The 15,565-nt window shown below is 42.2% G+C and overlaps 1 protein-coding gene across 1 annotated transcript in view; it reads left to right on the forward strand.

The window, feature by feature from the left end:
- Nucleotides 1–15,565, forward strand: part of RIMBP2 (RIMS binding protein 2) — a 123,144-nt gene that overhangs the window by 83,901 nt on the left and 23,678 nt on the right. Inside the window, 6 exon segments of the mRNA XM_017734751.1 lie at nt 47–100; nt 3,241–3,291; nt 4,483–4,503; nt 7,324–7,528; nt 12,613–12,764; nt 15,342–15,418. Of these exon segments, the coding sequence (XP_017590240.1) occupies nt 47–100; nt 3,241–3,291; nt 4,483–4,503; nt 7,324–7,528; nt 12,613–12,764; nt 15,342–15,418 (560 nt within the window).

Below are 15,565 nucleotides of genomic sequence, written 5' to 3' on the forward strand. Positions count from 1 at the left end.
GCAGCGTGCTGCGGACCGGCGCAAACAGCTGGATTTGGAGCATGAGCAAGCCTTGGCTGTTCTCAACGCCAAACAGCAGGAGATCGAGCTGCTGCAGAAGGTATGTGGGGATAGAGGGCAGGGCAGGAGATGGAGCTGCTGCAGAAGGTATGTGGGGATAGAGGGCAGGGCAGGAGATGGAGCTGCTGCAGGAGGTACATGGGGACAGGGGCAGGTGGGACCAGAGTTGTGTGGACAGAGAAAACGGCGTGGGATGGATCTCCTGGTGAGAAGGAATTCTTGAAGGAATTCCCACCCAGCTGCCAGGCTGGTCCCTGCCCTGGATTGTTCCATGGCACTGCTGCTGTGCTGTAACAAGGGGCTGTTGGCTGTGCTAAAGGATTTATAAATGTTCATGCCAGTGAGCATTAACCTGACTCCACTGTATCTGAGTTTTTCTGTTACCCAAAAGGGATAAGAGGGACACAGTCTCATGGATTTCCTTTGTATTTCTATTGCTTCCCTCTATATTTGGTTTGGTAATACTTGTGCATTTCTTAAATGTCAAGGAGGAATCCGGTCTTAATTTCTTGGTAATCGAAGTGCGAGGTCTCTACCATTTCCAGCGTGCTGTTAACATTCTCACTGACATATCAGTGTTTTGTTGGGATTTCTTTGGCTTCCTCTGCCAGACATGCAGTTCTTGCTCCCTTTCTCCTGTAAATTAGATTAAAGAGAGTCTCGTCAAGGTACTGACACATCACAGTTGATCTTCCTTTTCAAGAATGCGTCGTGTTTGCTTGGCAGGGCTTTGGTGTCCAGCCAGCGTCAGCTCACCACAGAAATGAAACAGTTGCTTAAATACCTCATTTCCAAGGTCATTCTCTAATTCACAAATCACTTTGAGGCTTCTTTTTTTCCACAATGCAATTTCTCAGTATTCATCGCAGTACAAAAAACATGATGTTGAGTTTCAGTCTTGCCAAAGTCACTTAAAGCAGCAATTGTCTCAGTGCTAATGTTGATTTTTCCAATTGCTGGAGTAGATGAAAACACAGAAATAATGCTGCTAATGATAATTTGGTAGAGAATTTGCACAGAGGGACCTTCTCAGCAGAATAAAAGATGTATCTAATATAGTTGCTTGAAATAGAAAGCTGTAGTTGACCAAATGAAATCTTCCAGTTAATTTTCTTTCAGTCTTCCTCAATAAATGTACTTAGGCACACTGCAGAATGCCATTTCTAGTTATATTCAGCTGTTCTTATTAGAGCGGCCTCATAAATTTTGGGCTTAAATTTCCTGGCAAAGGAAAGAAATCAAAGAAAGATACAGCATTTGTTGCTAATTTTTGTTACATTCTTCTAATAAATCCTCCTTTGGACTGGCAGCAGGAGACAAATCTCTGTGCCACTCTTCCTGCTGTCCCTGGTGCTGAGCTGCAGCGTAACAGACACTGAGCACAGCCCAGGCTGTGTTGCACTTGCTATTTCACCCAGTGCAACAAGCTCAGCAGATGAATACTTTAAATAAATGTGTTATCTAAGGAACTACAACACATCACTGCCAGCTTTAACCAGGAGCTGCTGGCTCACATTTCATCCAGAGCTGGCCTCCCAATGGACCGAGTACGTGCTTGTTAAATTCTTTCTTCCCTTTTGTTTTTTTTATTAGAGTCATCTTTACTTAAAAAGTGTTTCCAAAGGGAAGTAGAAGGTCTGGGCAGTAGCAGGATGGCTTTCACAGCACATCTTGGTGCTGTTGTACAGGTGCTGATGAACCACCAAAATGTGCAGTTCAGAGCAGAGCCAGTCACTGCTACAGCCCGGTGCATTTGCTGGCACATTTTGAATACAAATAAGAGTTCATTCTCTTTTTCATATATGTACAGACTGATCAGATTTTTCAGCCTAAAAGGAAGAACATAATATTGTCCATCGAGGTTTTGTGTTAATGAGGAATCAGATGGTCTTTTTCTGTGAGAAAACCTTAATACAAGGCAGTTTGATGTCTAAGAGAGATAGTTATTGATGCAGGTTCTGTTATCATTTATCCAGAACTCACACTCTGGGGAGGTTTTATTAAACTTGTCATGATGGATGACTCAAGGCTTTCTATTACCTGCTGTCACGTTTGCTGGTGCTCATGGAGCCAGTGTTTTATCCCCTGCTTGCAGTGAGAGTTATTACTGTGGTGCAGGCAGGAATGGGGCTGAGCTGTGGGGGCAGGGGGGCTCTGTCACCCTGCAGGACAGGGAGGGCACTCAGGGTCTGTGGGTTTGGTTTGTGGGTTTGGGTCTGTGCTTTTGGGGACTTCTAGCCTGACCCAGCTCCCGCTGAAGGCAATAACGGAGTAGGGCAGCCCTGAGCAGTGGGGGAAATGAAGTTAAACAAAGCTGCACCTATGTCCATCCTGGGACTGTGTGGCACATTCAGTTAGAAAGGCTGTGGGGTGTTGTCCTCCGCTAAACAGGAGAGGTTTAAGACTTTTCTCTGGGGAGGAATGTGCAGAATGACACAATGGTTAACAACATTTGTGCTGGTCTTGGGCCAGCTTCAATAAAGGAGACACTGAAAACGTAAATGAAAGTAAAGTGAGGGTAACCCAAAGTTAATGAGTGCTATTTATTTGGTTTTAAGGTTTAGACTTTTCCCAACCAAAATTTGACAACTGAATTTCTAAGCTACACACGATACACTTTTCTGCCCTTGTTGATTCCCTCTTTTTGTCTTTGACTCAGTTGATTGGACCATAAATGTTGCACTCCTCTTTCCAAACAGCCTGTCTTGTGGTTGCCTTGTTTTGTGAGCTGTTTTCCTTGGTGATAAATGCTGTTGCTTCATTAAAAGAATGAGCTTAATTTTTGTATAACTTTCTCCCAGCTGCTCTGGGAGGTTTCTGCACCACAAACCCCCCAACAAATAACAAACTGCATTTCAGTTTGGATTTAGAGGGTTTCGGGGAGTTCTGAGCTGATGTTGCAGCATGTTGAACACGCTTGTGTTGGTCCAGCAAACGCCACTGCTCTGCAGCCTGGCTGGGATTCGGCCTCCTGAAACAAGCCGTGATTTCCAGGCTTGGAGCCGGAGTGCCGGAGCAGTGCTGGCACAGCCGCCCCTGTGAGATGGAAGCTGGCTCTGGATTTGAGGATAAGTGTGCTGCTTTATGTGCTTACAGCATATTGTATGTGGCATGACTAATGACATTTCCTTCTTCCTCCTTTCCCCTCTTCTTCCCTTTTTCCTTTTCCATGAAAACAAGGCTCAGGTTGAAGCTAAGAAGGAACATGAGGGAGCAGTTCAGTTGCTAGAGGTAAGATCCTCTGGGTTACCTTGGCTTGTTCAGGGCCCCTTCTGAACGGGATAACTTTTACAGCATTGTCACTTTTTCACATTTCAAGGAGTATGTACGCAAATGGCGTTTTTTTTTTCTCTTCTGATGTAATTGCATCCTTTAAGATTTATAATTCAGTTAGGAGTGCATTAAGCTGAGCTGTTGGAAGTGATGTATGTTTCTGTTTTGGTTCCATTTTTTGTAAAATACTGTTAAAGGGAGTGATTAATTTTGATTTATTAGGCTGGAAATATAGCAGCAAATACCGGTCAGTTACCCAGGGTTCCTAATTAAATACTGTCTAATAAACATAAAGCAACATGTTAAAGAACCAGAAACTGTAAACCTAATGAAAGAATTGAGATACTTCAAAAAAACCTTCAAAGGCTGTGCTAGAGAGAGAGCACTTCATTTTTCTGCCAGAGGAAAAGGCATTAAATGGTTATTAAGTGTTAACGTACGTGTCCTGAAGGATGTGCAAAAATATGGGTTGATAATAGCAAGTGCATTGTCAATATTTCTTTTAGAGATCTGCTTTTATCTCAAGGTAATTTCCAGTCTTTTTCCCTTCCCACAGTGTTTCTGTGTGTGTACTTGCTGGCTATGCCTTGGTGAAAGGTGGTTTTTCCCTGGTGCTTTGACAAACTTTAAAAAAAAAAAAATTAAAGCATTTGTTTGTTAATATCTATAAAAGTTAATATTCCCACAGAATGTGTTTCAGTTACAGGCTTTCATTATCGTCATATGTATAAAGTTTGTTTTAGCTTCCAGACTATAAGGTGAAATTATTATTTAATGCCTGGTAGAAAGTCAGGCAAGAGATTATTCACCCCCCTCAAGCTGAGCACAATTCTTATTGAGCTGATTTGTCTGCAGCTTCTGATTTGCATAACCCCAACAAGTTTCCAAAGCTTTTGCTTTTTATTGCCACAAGCACATTATTTTTTAGCCTTTTATTTAATGTGCCTTTTGCAGTTTCAGATCAGCAGCAGTGCTGATTTCTCTAGCGTGGTTTGTGTTAATGCATGTTTTTACACGTGTAACTGTTCTAATGTACTTTGCTTTGAAATGTAAAAAAAGTATTCAAAACTGTTTTTATTTCTTTGTTTATTTCACATCTCTTTGTTTACTGTGTCTTGTTTGGGATTTATTGCTTTGCACTTCATCCAGAACACCTTGGACAGCATGCAGGTATTTTAGGGCATAAATTCTCCTTTCCCTGTCCTGAATCCTGCACTTTTCCCTTGAAAATGAGTACAATAGCCCTGCCTCACCTTGCATGGGATGCGTGCTAGAACCATTGTTATGCAAGCATGCTTTGCATTTATTGGCCTCATACCAAATCATCAAAATCAGAATACTTTTTCTACAGGAAATTGATCTTGGCATGATTTAATGAGAGCTCTGATCCTGGTTTTCAAATCCACTTCCTTACGAGCATGCCCAGTAGGAATGGTTTGGTAATTCACTCGAGATTGTAACTTTCTGACTGTGTGGATTTTGTCTGAATTCAGATTGTTTCTTTGCTAATACAGAGACTGTTCCATGTGATACTTTCACCTGAGGCTGATTGGAGCCACCCAGGGAAAGCCATTGCTGCTCTGCAAACAGTTAAACTGTGAGATAATAGCTGCACAGCAGAACATGCTAATTACTGCTCTGAATTCAAACCTGTCCACCTGGAAAGTTGCTCATCATCTTACCTGTCCTGTGTGCACAGTGTCTGTCTTGCAATGGATGAAGTCTGCTTCATTTTGCATTCCAGAAGCCGTTTGAATTTTAGAAGCAGCGCTGGGCGCTGTGTGAGGAGCTTGGCAGCTCCCAAGTGACAGACATTCAGTCTCCCCCTTCCCAGGACAGGGTGTACGGCAGGAGCCACGGCACAGCAGAAAAACTCGGAATGCTGAGGCTGTGAGCTCGTCTGGCTCTGCAGGGCCCGACACAGATTTGTAGATTTTCTCCAGTGAGGTGACTCTGGCTGGCTGACAAAGCGAGCACATGCCTGGGGTCAGGGAACAGGGATGAGCATGGGGATGCCTCCTGGAAGCTCAGTCGTGGATCTTATGGCAGATTTTCTTTATAAAGTACCAGCTTCGTGCTCACGTCTTACTCACTACCCTGCTAAAAATAAAGCAGTAAAGGCATTTTTATTCCAGGCTTCGTATGGTTGTGAGAGAAAAACTTGAAATTTCTACATGCTCAGAAGAAAAGACAAAGAAGGCAGTTATCAAAATACAAATAATTTTTAAGTTAACAAGTAATAATATTAATACTTCTTCAAAAATATTTTTAAGGCAGCCTTAGCTTCTTGTTGAGGTCAGGATTGTGATGCTTTTATTTTTTATGTGGTGCTAGAGTTTCCGTAACTGCATGTGGAAAGGTCAGTAAATATTCTTAGAGAGCTGAATAGCTTATCCTTTAACTTTTCATTGGAAAGTGGGGACCAAAAAACCCAAAGCAGTTTACTTCTTCGTTTGCTTAATGTTTGTTTAATTTGTCCTTTGACACTGTCCATAGATGCCATTTTCATGCAGCAAATTAACAAGTAGCAAAGTCAGACATGTCATCTGCTCGAAACCGCAGTGAAAAGATGAAAGACAAAAACCCCAAGCATTTCATGTTCGTGTAAAACTCCCACAATGTCTGATTCTTACTGTGTCTTGTTTCATAATCGATCAAGTGAACACCCCTGAGATTTCTTTTGCAGAAATAAATTCATTTGTGTGTTATGAATGTAAAGAAATGGTATCTTCAAAATTCATTCCAACTTTCAAAAAGTATGTGTTACTAGAAAAGGAACAAAGTACCACATTGTGTAGTAGAAAATTTGGATGTTTGGGTTCTTCTGGGTACTGTATTTTCCTTTAGCTAGGGTCTTTCTACAGGTGGTATGTAATACATGTTGTTTTCTTGATATAAAAAATGTACAGTTTTTCTTATATGAACCGAGAATGTTATTTTTCTTTAAAGAAACTGAAATTGTTAGTTCAGTTGAATGAATTTAATTATTATCCAGACTTCCTTTGTTAGTACAGTTGTTTGACTAAGCACAAGAGGGGTTTTTAGTGAAGGAAAGTGGTGTTTGTTCATCATAAAGGACCGGAGTGGGATACATTATTATATCCTTAATTTAGCTGGTACAGTGAATGTGCAGATCTGGATAAAAGGGGGTTTCATGCTGTGGGGTCTTCACTACTCTTTATATGTTTGGAGTAAAACGTGTAGAACACCCCCTGAGTTCCCCGTGCCCTTTGTCATTGCTTTCAGCCGGGGAATGTCTTTGACATCACCTCATCCATCTTCTCACACCAGGGGTTCATGACCGTATGTAGGCAGATTCCCAGCTCCCAGCTGAAGCTTATCTTTTAGCTTCTATTTTGTTAAAGCCTGATGCCTCAAAATTCAAACAAAAATGCTATATTTTGGTACTTCTCCCACCCTTACAAAAGCCTCTTCTTGGCTGGTGCCTGCTGTGGTTTGGCTTTACAGTGAGCAGCATTGTTTTTAAGGGCAGTTCAGCCAGTGGCTGGGCCCAAATTCTGCAGGAGTCACTGGGGGTTTTCTTGCTCTTGCTGGGATTTTAATACACAGATGTTAATGTAGCAACTTAGGAGGCTTCAGCTTAATAGCAGAAGATGGGCAAACCCCAGAAATACACCTGATTATTAGAGAAGGTTGGAAAAGCACACAAAACTGACATTCAGATGTGTGAAGAAGTCACAAAACTGTGGGATCTTTTTGCAGGTGTTCTTGGCAGTGATTTTTTAGCGCTGCCAAAATCCACGATGAGGAATTTCCCCTTTGGAGACTGGCGATGAAAGGAGAAATCGCCTCAGTACTGACTGCAGGGCTGCCCGCGGGTTGGGGTCTAAGTGTGGGCGAGGATTCAGAGGGAGGCTGTGGGCCTGTTTATCCCAAATCCTTTGCCTGTCCTGTCTTCCTGGTACCTCAGAGAACGTGCTGCAGGCAGCCCTGCTGTGCTCTCACGGCATGCCTGTGTTGGTTGTGCAGGCCAAGGTCCGGGAGCTGGAGGAGAAATGCCGGACGCAGAGCGAGCAGTTTAACCTCCTGTCCAGGGAGCTGGAGAGGTTCCGGCAGCAGGCGGGCAAGATCGACCTCCTGAGCAGCAGCTCCTTGGCACCCTCGGATCTCTCTGGTTCTCCTGGCAAATCCCTGTCCCAGTTAATGAATGGAATAGCCACTTCTATAGGCAAAGGTAAGGAACAGCAGTTATTGGTGCCAGTGCTGCCCTGGTGCAAGTCCGTGATGTACAGAGAGTTCGCTGCTCGCGTGGAAGAGAGAATCCGCTCCTGTTTCTGTTTGGTGACTTGTTTGAATTTCAGAGTATCTCTTAAGCCTTCGCTGAGCTTGTTCCAGTCTTACCTGGGCACTGCTGTGAGCAAAATTCTCTCTAAGTGTTGTTGAGTGTAGTGATGAGAAACCTGTTCAGCATTAAAATTATGTATTCCTCATGTGAAAGTGTACCTCTGCTGTAAGAAGCATGGCTGTCTGAATATCCAGGCTTTGTTGTAAACCCTTCCCTGTTTTGGGGCAGGAGTAGGTCTGCTGTCTTGTTGACGGAAGAGTTAATGGGGAAAGAAAGCACGGAGGCCCCACACACTGCATTGGCCATTACATTAAAAAATCATCTAAATAAATGGAGTAGAACACGGGGAAAATGAATGGAGTGTTTTGACAGACATGAAAATTGTTTGGGCTCAGTTTCATTTGTTTAACAGAAATCATGCACTTCTCCTTAAAAATTTGAAAGTAAAATGTTTTAAAAAGCAAAAAATAGTTTCAAAAGAAATGGAGAACATAAAGTTAAAAAAAAAATTCATTTGCATCTGTACTGATGTTCTTACACTTACAGTCCCCAGCACAGTCAACAGTATGTGTTTATCCAAGATCTGTGCTGAACTTTCACCAGGTCATCTCCTGTTGCCAGAGGCAACGGCTCTCCTAAGTGCAGAGCTTTGTAAACGATCCATTATTCATTGGAAAATTACAGAGATCAAAGCAAGAGGTTACCTGGGGACTCTTAAAAACAACTTCCATGTAAATGACACTTTAGGTTGTGTGTTATTCCATGTGGGGAGTGTGGTCAGTGTCACCCAGGCTGGAATGACTTCAGTTGTCCTGCAGAGGAACAGTTATCAGGTCATTCTCATAACTTACAGATTCCCCCAAAGTTGCTTGAAAATAAGTATGAAAAGGAACTGGAAAAATCAAAGGTTTTGACTTTTTTTCCTAAGCTTCTAGAACAACTCCGGGGCACAGGGGCCTGGAAATCAGAAATGATTTCCCAGCTGCTGCAGACGAGCAGTCGCTGTCAGTGAAGGGTGCTAACTCGATGTGAAGCCGAGGCAGAAGGTGCCGAGGTGACATCCTTCTCTCAGCTCAGCTCAGCGGCTCTGCTTCGTGTGCCTTGGCTCCCTGAACACGGAACTGGAGCTGCTGGCAGCTGTGCCCACCGTGCTCCCTGTTAGTGCTTGGGCTTTTCTGGAGCTGCGAGCCTCTCCTGAGTGGATACCAAAGTACACGAAATGGGGAATTACGAAGGCATTTCCTGATAGTCATAAGAGTTTAGTAGAAATTTCCTTAATACCGACAGCATTATCCCCTCATGTCTCTAAGGACAGGATTTTCAAAGCAACAATTAATTTAAAAGGAAAGGTAATTAGGTATTGAACTGTCCTTCAGGCAGAAGTGAAGGTCCAGCCTGTATCACTGCAATTGATCTAATGAAAAATGAAAATCAGCTAAACATTTTAAGGTACTCAGTCAAACTCTCCAAACTAATTTATATTTATTCCTCTAATGCTAATGGAAAAACCTTTTTGAAAACTTCAAACTGAAATCTCCCAAGTAACCCTTGAGTAAAACCACAGCAAACACAGCCAGGTCTGTACCCAAGGCATTTAAGGGCCTTTCTTTCTAAACCTTTTCTCAAAACCTACTGATTTTTATGGCACTTAGAATTCAGGGCCTGCAGCACTTGTGTCTAAACATCAGAAGTGCTTGGCCAACATTCATCCTCAGTATGAATGCACTGATAACAATAAAGTCATGTTTGAGCAAGTGGGCAGGATTTCTAATTATTGAAACCAACCCTTTCTCAATAACGATGGTAGAGTACAGCAAGTTCTTCAAACCACAAGTGTAATTATTTTTATTATGTGTGAGGAAGAAAGAACACAAGAGGGAACACAGGGACAGCTTTCAGAGCAAAGCAAATGATGGAAATGAGATCAGTTAATGGCCAGCTGCTTTGCATTAATTGGTGATGTTTGGATGTATCAGGAAATGAAATAAACCCAGCCAGGATGGATTAGAGCATGAAAAGTTCACTTTAAACATACAATAATGTCACAATCAGATACAGAAGCCTTAAGATTTATTATTCATCAGTTAAGAGGCTCATTTAAATGGTCTTTCTAGATAATTTAGGTAGTCCATATGGAATCAGCAATTGCAGTAAATAAAATGGAAAGTCCAATTGTAATGCACACAGGGACAGATCTAATTCTCCTGAAACGTTTAAATTAGGTCTGGTGCTCTTCCTTTTTCCTTGATAGGGTATTTTTCAGACTTTCTTAACAAATATTTCCCAGTCATGGGAAAATAAAAACCATTTTGAGCATATATGGATTTAAAAAGACTTCATGGACAAGACCCCTGTGGCTTTATAAGGTTCTTTTCTAGTATTTAAAGAGAAAAAAAGACATTTTTACTTGCTGCTGTGTGTTCTTATGAGCTGCCCTGTTGTATATTTTATTTTTAACTCCCTTTTTTTCCAGAGGGAAAATATAAAAGGAAAGGTGTTTTATTGGGTTTTTTTGTTTGTTTGTTTTTTTTTTTGTAGGTTTCCAGTTAACAAGCTTTAAAACAGTCTGTAGGTCTGATTCCTTCACATTCTGCTGTTCAAGCCCAGGGCCATCCATGCAATTTCCTTGGATGAACACCAGAACCAGGCTCAATCAGTTTCTTTTTTTGGAGGCAAACTTACGCCAGTTTTTAAATGCAGCCTTTTTTGCCTGCATTCCTGTATTCACAACCTGCAGGAGCAGACGTCCTCTGCAGAAATGACCAGGAGATTACAGATAACTCAGGAGGAATGTGCTTCCTGCACTCTGAATCTCAATTTTGCAAAGGCATTACTTGATGATGCTTGTGTTTATTTTTTTAACCCAGCTGTGGCTCTACATACATAGAATCCACATGAATTTACATATAATATTTGTCTCATAACCTTTACTAAAGGCTCCTCTCCAGAGTACACAGAGCTCACTGCTGAAGTTCTTTGATAGGGCTGACATGGAAATCTGTTCTTCCCAGTTTCTGGCTGCTGCTGTTGGGTGTTCAGTCCCTCTGCAGGACAGTGAGGTGTCTGTGGGGGCTGTGTGGGGTTACCAGTGCTGTCTGGGGCCAGAGCTGTGCCCAGGCCCTTCATGCAGTCACAGCTACACCACAATTTTCTCCGTTGTGTTAAGGACTCAGGGTAAATTTTATGTATCTTATTTTCCAAGTGAAAAAAATCAGACAGATCCATATCTTCCAGCATCCTGATATTCCTGGAGTTCCTGACAATGTGTGTTCCTATGCTAGTTATTATCCTATATGTCTGCAAAGCAAGGGCACTGCATTGCCCTAGAACCTTCCTCCACATCTTGTACCTCGTGCCAGTAATTTAAAAACAAAGCCTGGAGAATGCAGGAGGTCTGAGACCAAACAGCAGCTTCCTTTCAATGAATAATCACAGTTGGCCCGATTATTTATAGCTTGGTGCTGACAGCCTGATATGGCAAACACATTAACAGCAAACAGAAGGAGCTGAATTGGCTAAAGGTTCCTGAATGGGGAGGACTTTTCTGTTATATATGTGAGAAAGGTTCCAAGAATAAAAAATGTGCCCTTTTCCAGTCTGGGGACTGCTCTAAGTGGGGCTGGTTGTAATTAATCTTTTGTATGGTGAGTTGTATATTTCCCTGCTGTCAATGGGCTTAAGCTGTCCTGCTGTAAATTACAGTGATGCAGAGAAAATTAATCATATTGGACTAATGAGCACACCAGAAAAACCCTCTGATGATATTCTTGGAGCTTATTCTCCTCTGCAGTATGAATAAAGAGGTTCCGCTGATAATTCCTGGTGACGTGGACTGGGAATCTTGCAATTCAGTAGCAAAACGTTGCTGTCCAGACTTCTGGCAGAACGGGAGAGGAAATGCTGAACCTACACATAATCAGGGTCTGAGAAATTAGAGCACAGGCTCATTGTGTTAATGAGAGGCAGAACGCACTCTGCATATCTGGAGGTGTCAGCAGCACACTGTGCTCTGCTGTAACTCCTGCTCATGCTGCAGGTAAAATTCAGCTCAGTTTACAATTCCTGCTTTCATGTGCTTTGGGGACTAAACTGACAGTAAAAGGAAAAAATGTACAAGTGTTTTGTACCAAGCTTTATTAGTCTTTCTTGGAACCTTGATGACTTTGCTCTTTTTACTTGTCTCACCTCTGGTTTTCACCCGAGTTGGGAGGAGATAAGAGTGTTCAGCCTCCTTAGGCTGTTCAACGAGCAGTATAATCTGTCTTTTCCTTTCTTCTAAACTGTTTCAAAACAGCACAATAAAAAGATTCCAAAAGGATTTTCAGAGATGTTTCCTTGTGAACAGCCTTAGTTTCCACATTTTAGAAACTGGAGAGATGGCACTGGGACCAAATTACGTGGTCTAGTGCTGGCGTCAGTGAGGAACTCTTGTGGAATATGCAGCAGGTGCTCGTGGCACTTCCTGCCTGCCAAGAGTCAAACAACTTCATTTCAACGTGAATATCCTGCCACTTAAATCATTAGCATTTCAGTCTCTTTTTTAGAAGGCACATGTATGACTCCATTCTGCTTGCCAGTATATGACAGAGTCCCCAAAAGAAATAAAGGTTCTAACGGCAGCTTTAGTGCTGGGTGTGTTACACAGGGTGTCTCACAACTTCCCCAAACATATCAGGGTGCTCAGAACCAAGGTGGGCTTTTTTCCACTGGGGGAAATTTCACTTTTGAATTCTTGGAATTAAAATGCCTTCACTTTCTGCATTATGGTTTGTTTTGTATTGTTGACTTAAGCAATTTACCAAAAGTCTGGGAACTGGGAGGCTGAGCTGCTTCTGTGCTCTGCAGTCTACCCACCACAGTCTTCTTCTTGAACGATTTTTAGCAGGAGAGGAAAACAACCTTCTGCTGTGTACTGGCAGTGTTTCTGCTCGAGAGCCATTCCTTATTCTCGTGTGTGTTTTGTTCGCTGCCAGGTCATGAGAGTCCTTCTGGAAGTCGCTGTGTGATTTCAGAGTTTATACGACCCCTTCAGATATCTGGAGACAAACCAGAACAACTGTCTGTCAAACCTACATTCCTGTCCAAGTCAAGATCTGGTACCCCAAGATGCAGATTTGATTCAGACGTGAGTCTTTTTGAATTTTTTACTGAAAAAGTGATTTAGGGCTGAGGCTTCTCTGCTCCAGCAGGCTGATGCAGGTTGATCCACCTGCTTTTAAAAAATCAATACATGAATGTTCTCATTTTCTGAGGCAAGTTGGGAATGTGATCAGTGGGAATTTAAGGGATATTTTCAAAGAAGCTGCAGTTGATGTCCCACTTATACAGGATAAAAATCGGGTGTGTGAGGAACTCGAGCTTCTCTGAAGATCTCAGCCCCCAGTGATGCACACAGAGCATTTTGGTGCTTCTGGGTGAGGTGCAAACCAGCATTTCTGGCTGTGTCTGCTGTGGGGCAGGGCTGTGTTAGGCAGGTTTATTAGTGCTTTATTCTGTCTCCCAGAAGGTGTGACTTTGATACAGCCTGGGCAAAGGGAACTGGAGTTCCTTGTGGTGCCCTGGGGATGCTGTGGCAGGAAAATGGTTCATTCTGCAGGACTCGTTCTCTGCCTGGTTTTTATGATGTGTGAATCTCCCCCCTACAGCAGGGCAGCCACCACCTGCTCACAGCCTCCCCAGCCTCTCCCAAAGGATTCTGAGCCTAGGAAATGGAAGTGAAACTTGCAGGATGTTGTCACTAAACCTCCTGTTGTTCAACTCCACATCTTGTATTCAGTCATATTTTGAGAGGTTCTGTTCTTCCTTTCTTAGGAGGCTTTTCTGCTCTTCAGTAGAATTCCAGTAGAAATCCAATGGGAAGCTCAGAAGAGCTTTTCAGAGGTGCCATAACAAGTTGATTTTTAATATTTAGGGCAAATGCTGAATATAAAAACTGCACAGAACAAATGTTGTAAGCTTTGTAGAAGGGTATTAATTTCTGTTAAATAGCCTGGTTTATATGGGCAGACAGCCATGAGGAAATGATCTTCAGATTTTACCTCTCATTTCAAGAAAACCCTTTCTCAGTCTTTACAGGAGCGAATAAGTTGCAACTGTGTGCATAATTTCTACCTATGTTACATTCGTTGCTGCTGGACCTGTGAGAGTTGATGGAATCAAAATGTTTCCAAATGGATCACAAGCCCGAGGATATTCAAGAAAATGTTAGATTCTTGCATAGTGGGAATTCCATGGGCGTTTCTGAGGATTACCCACAGGAAATGTTTGTGTATGTTTGTGTAGCAGCATTACTGAAAAGTGGAAACATTCACTGCTTTCTGAAGAGGCCACAGAAAAAGCAGCTTAGCAAGGAGACTTAGGGAAGCAGAACTAACAGCAAGGAACAGAGGAAGCGCACGTCAAATTTAATTCCCCTTTTCCATTATTTTTGAGTTATCTCTCACTGAGGATGTCAAGCCCTCTTTTGCAGAATTGTACGTTTTGTGCCTTCTGGAGTGTCATTATGTGATGCACACTTACATTATGCAGGCTCTCAGAAATTAAGCTCCATTCTTTTTTAGAGGTACCTAGACCCAAGGGAGAGTGTTTGAAGAAAATGTGAAAAATGGAGCATAATGCTGGGAAGTCTGGAATAAATAAATAAGTAAATGATACTCTGCAAAAAATACACCTGCAACTGCCCTGGTTGTTCCTATTTAAAAAGCCTTCTAGAATAACCATTACTGGTTGTGTGCTCGATGAGGTGCCCATATAAATGTGTCAGAGTGATAATCCTGGCAGATTTTCCTGGATCCCCCAGTGCTGCACAGGGGGAATCCCTGGGAGCTGGCTGGGAGTGTCCTGGTGCTGGAGCTGAGTGCTGGCAGGACAGTGCGTGCTGGGCTAAACCACCCCTCAGAAGTTCATTCAGAGGAAAAGGGACTTCACTCAGTATTTTTCTGGAGTGCTTTTGGCAGGGACCAGTTTAGACCTGAAAGTTGCAGTTCAGTGTTCACTCTGTCTAGATTGTAAAATTTTGCTCAGTTCTTAATTTCATCCCACTGTTAGCCCAGTATTTTTACCTTAATTAAAGTTCTCTCAAGCTCAGGCAAAAAGTTGGTAATTTTTTCTGAAATGGCTCACAGCAAACTGTGCAGTAAGTGGAGGGAAGTTCATCTCTCACTTTAAAACCTCCACGAGCTCAAAGCATAGCAGAAATTACTGTTTTACCACTAGACACCTCGTGCAGAGCTAAAATAGGCAGAGTCTGTGTTGACTCAACACCGCAATTAAATCTCCAGGTTTTGTAGACCAGATTTGTAATAGAATAAATGTGTGGCTTTGCAGGATTGAATTAAATGTGATATTAAATCCAGAAGAAAATACATTATTTCTTTCAGTTAGTGGAAAAGGTGGCATTCAGCAGATGCTGATGCTGTGGATTGGGTTGGATTGGCAAGGGGGGATATTTTGTGTGATACTCATTGTTTGCCAGTGTTTGGAAGTTGACAGTGGCACCAGTTCTAAACTCAGCATTTGTTTTAAGTACTCGGTCACTGGAATATGCCTTTCTGAGTAAAATTAACCAGTTGTGTTCCATGTTAGAATTTAATTCTTTTTTCCTTGATATTGTGTGTTCACTGATTTGTATCACCTGTCAGGAAAACTGTCCATTCCTCCTTTTTTTTGAAATCACATTATCTTTTTTCTCCCCCCTCTACAGATGGATAATGATCAGAATTCCAATACCTCAAAGCAGAGATATTCTGGGAAAGTCCATCTTTGCATTGCCCGTTATAGGTAAAACATCTCATTGCAGATACAGTACGCAGTTGTAATGTTCAGCATCAGGTTTGGCTTCACTTTATTCATGCACTGAATTATTGCATGGAATTAAAGTTATGGATAGCAGACCCCTTTCCTGTTGGCTCTGGCTGCAAAACAGTG

This window comes from Corvus brachyrhynchos, unplaced genomic scaffold (assembly GCF_000691975.1).
Source record: "Corvus brachyrhynchos isolate BGI_N302 unplaced genomic scaffold, ASM69197v1 scaffold114, whole genome shotgun sequence".
NCBI classification, from domain to species: Eukaryota; Metazoa; Chordata; class Aves; order Passeriformes; family Corvidae; genus Corvus; species Corvus brachyrhynchos.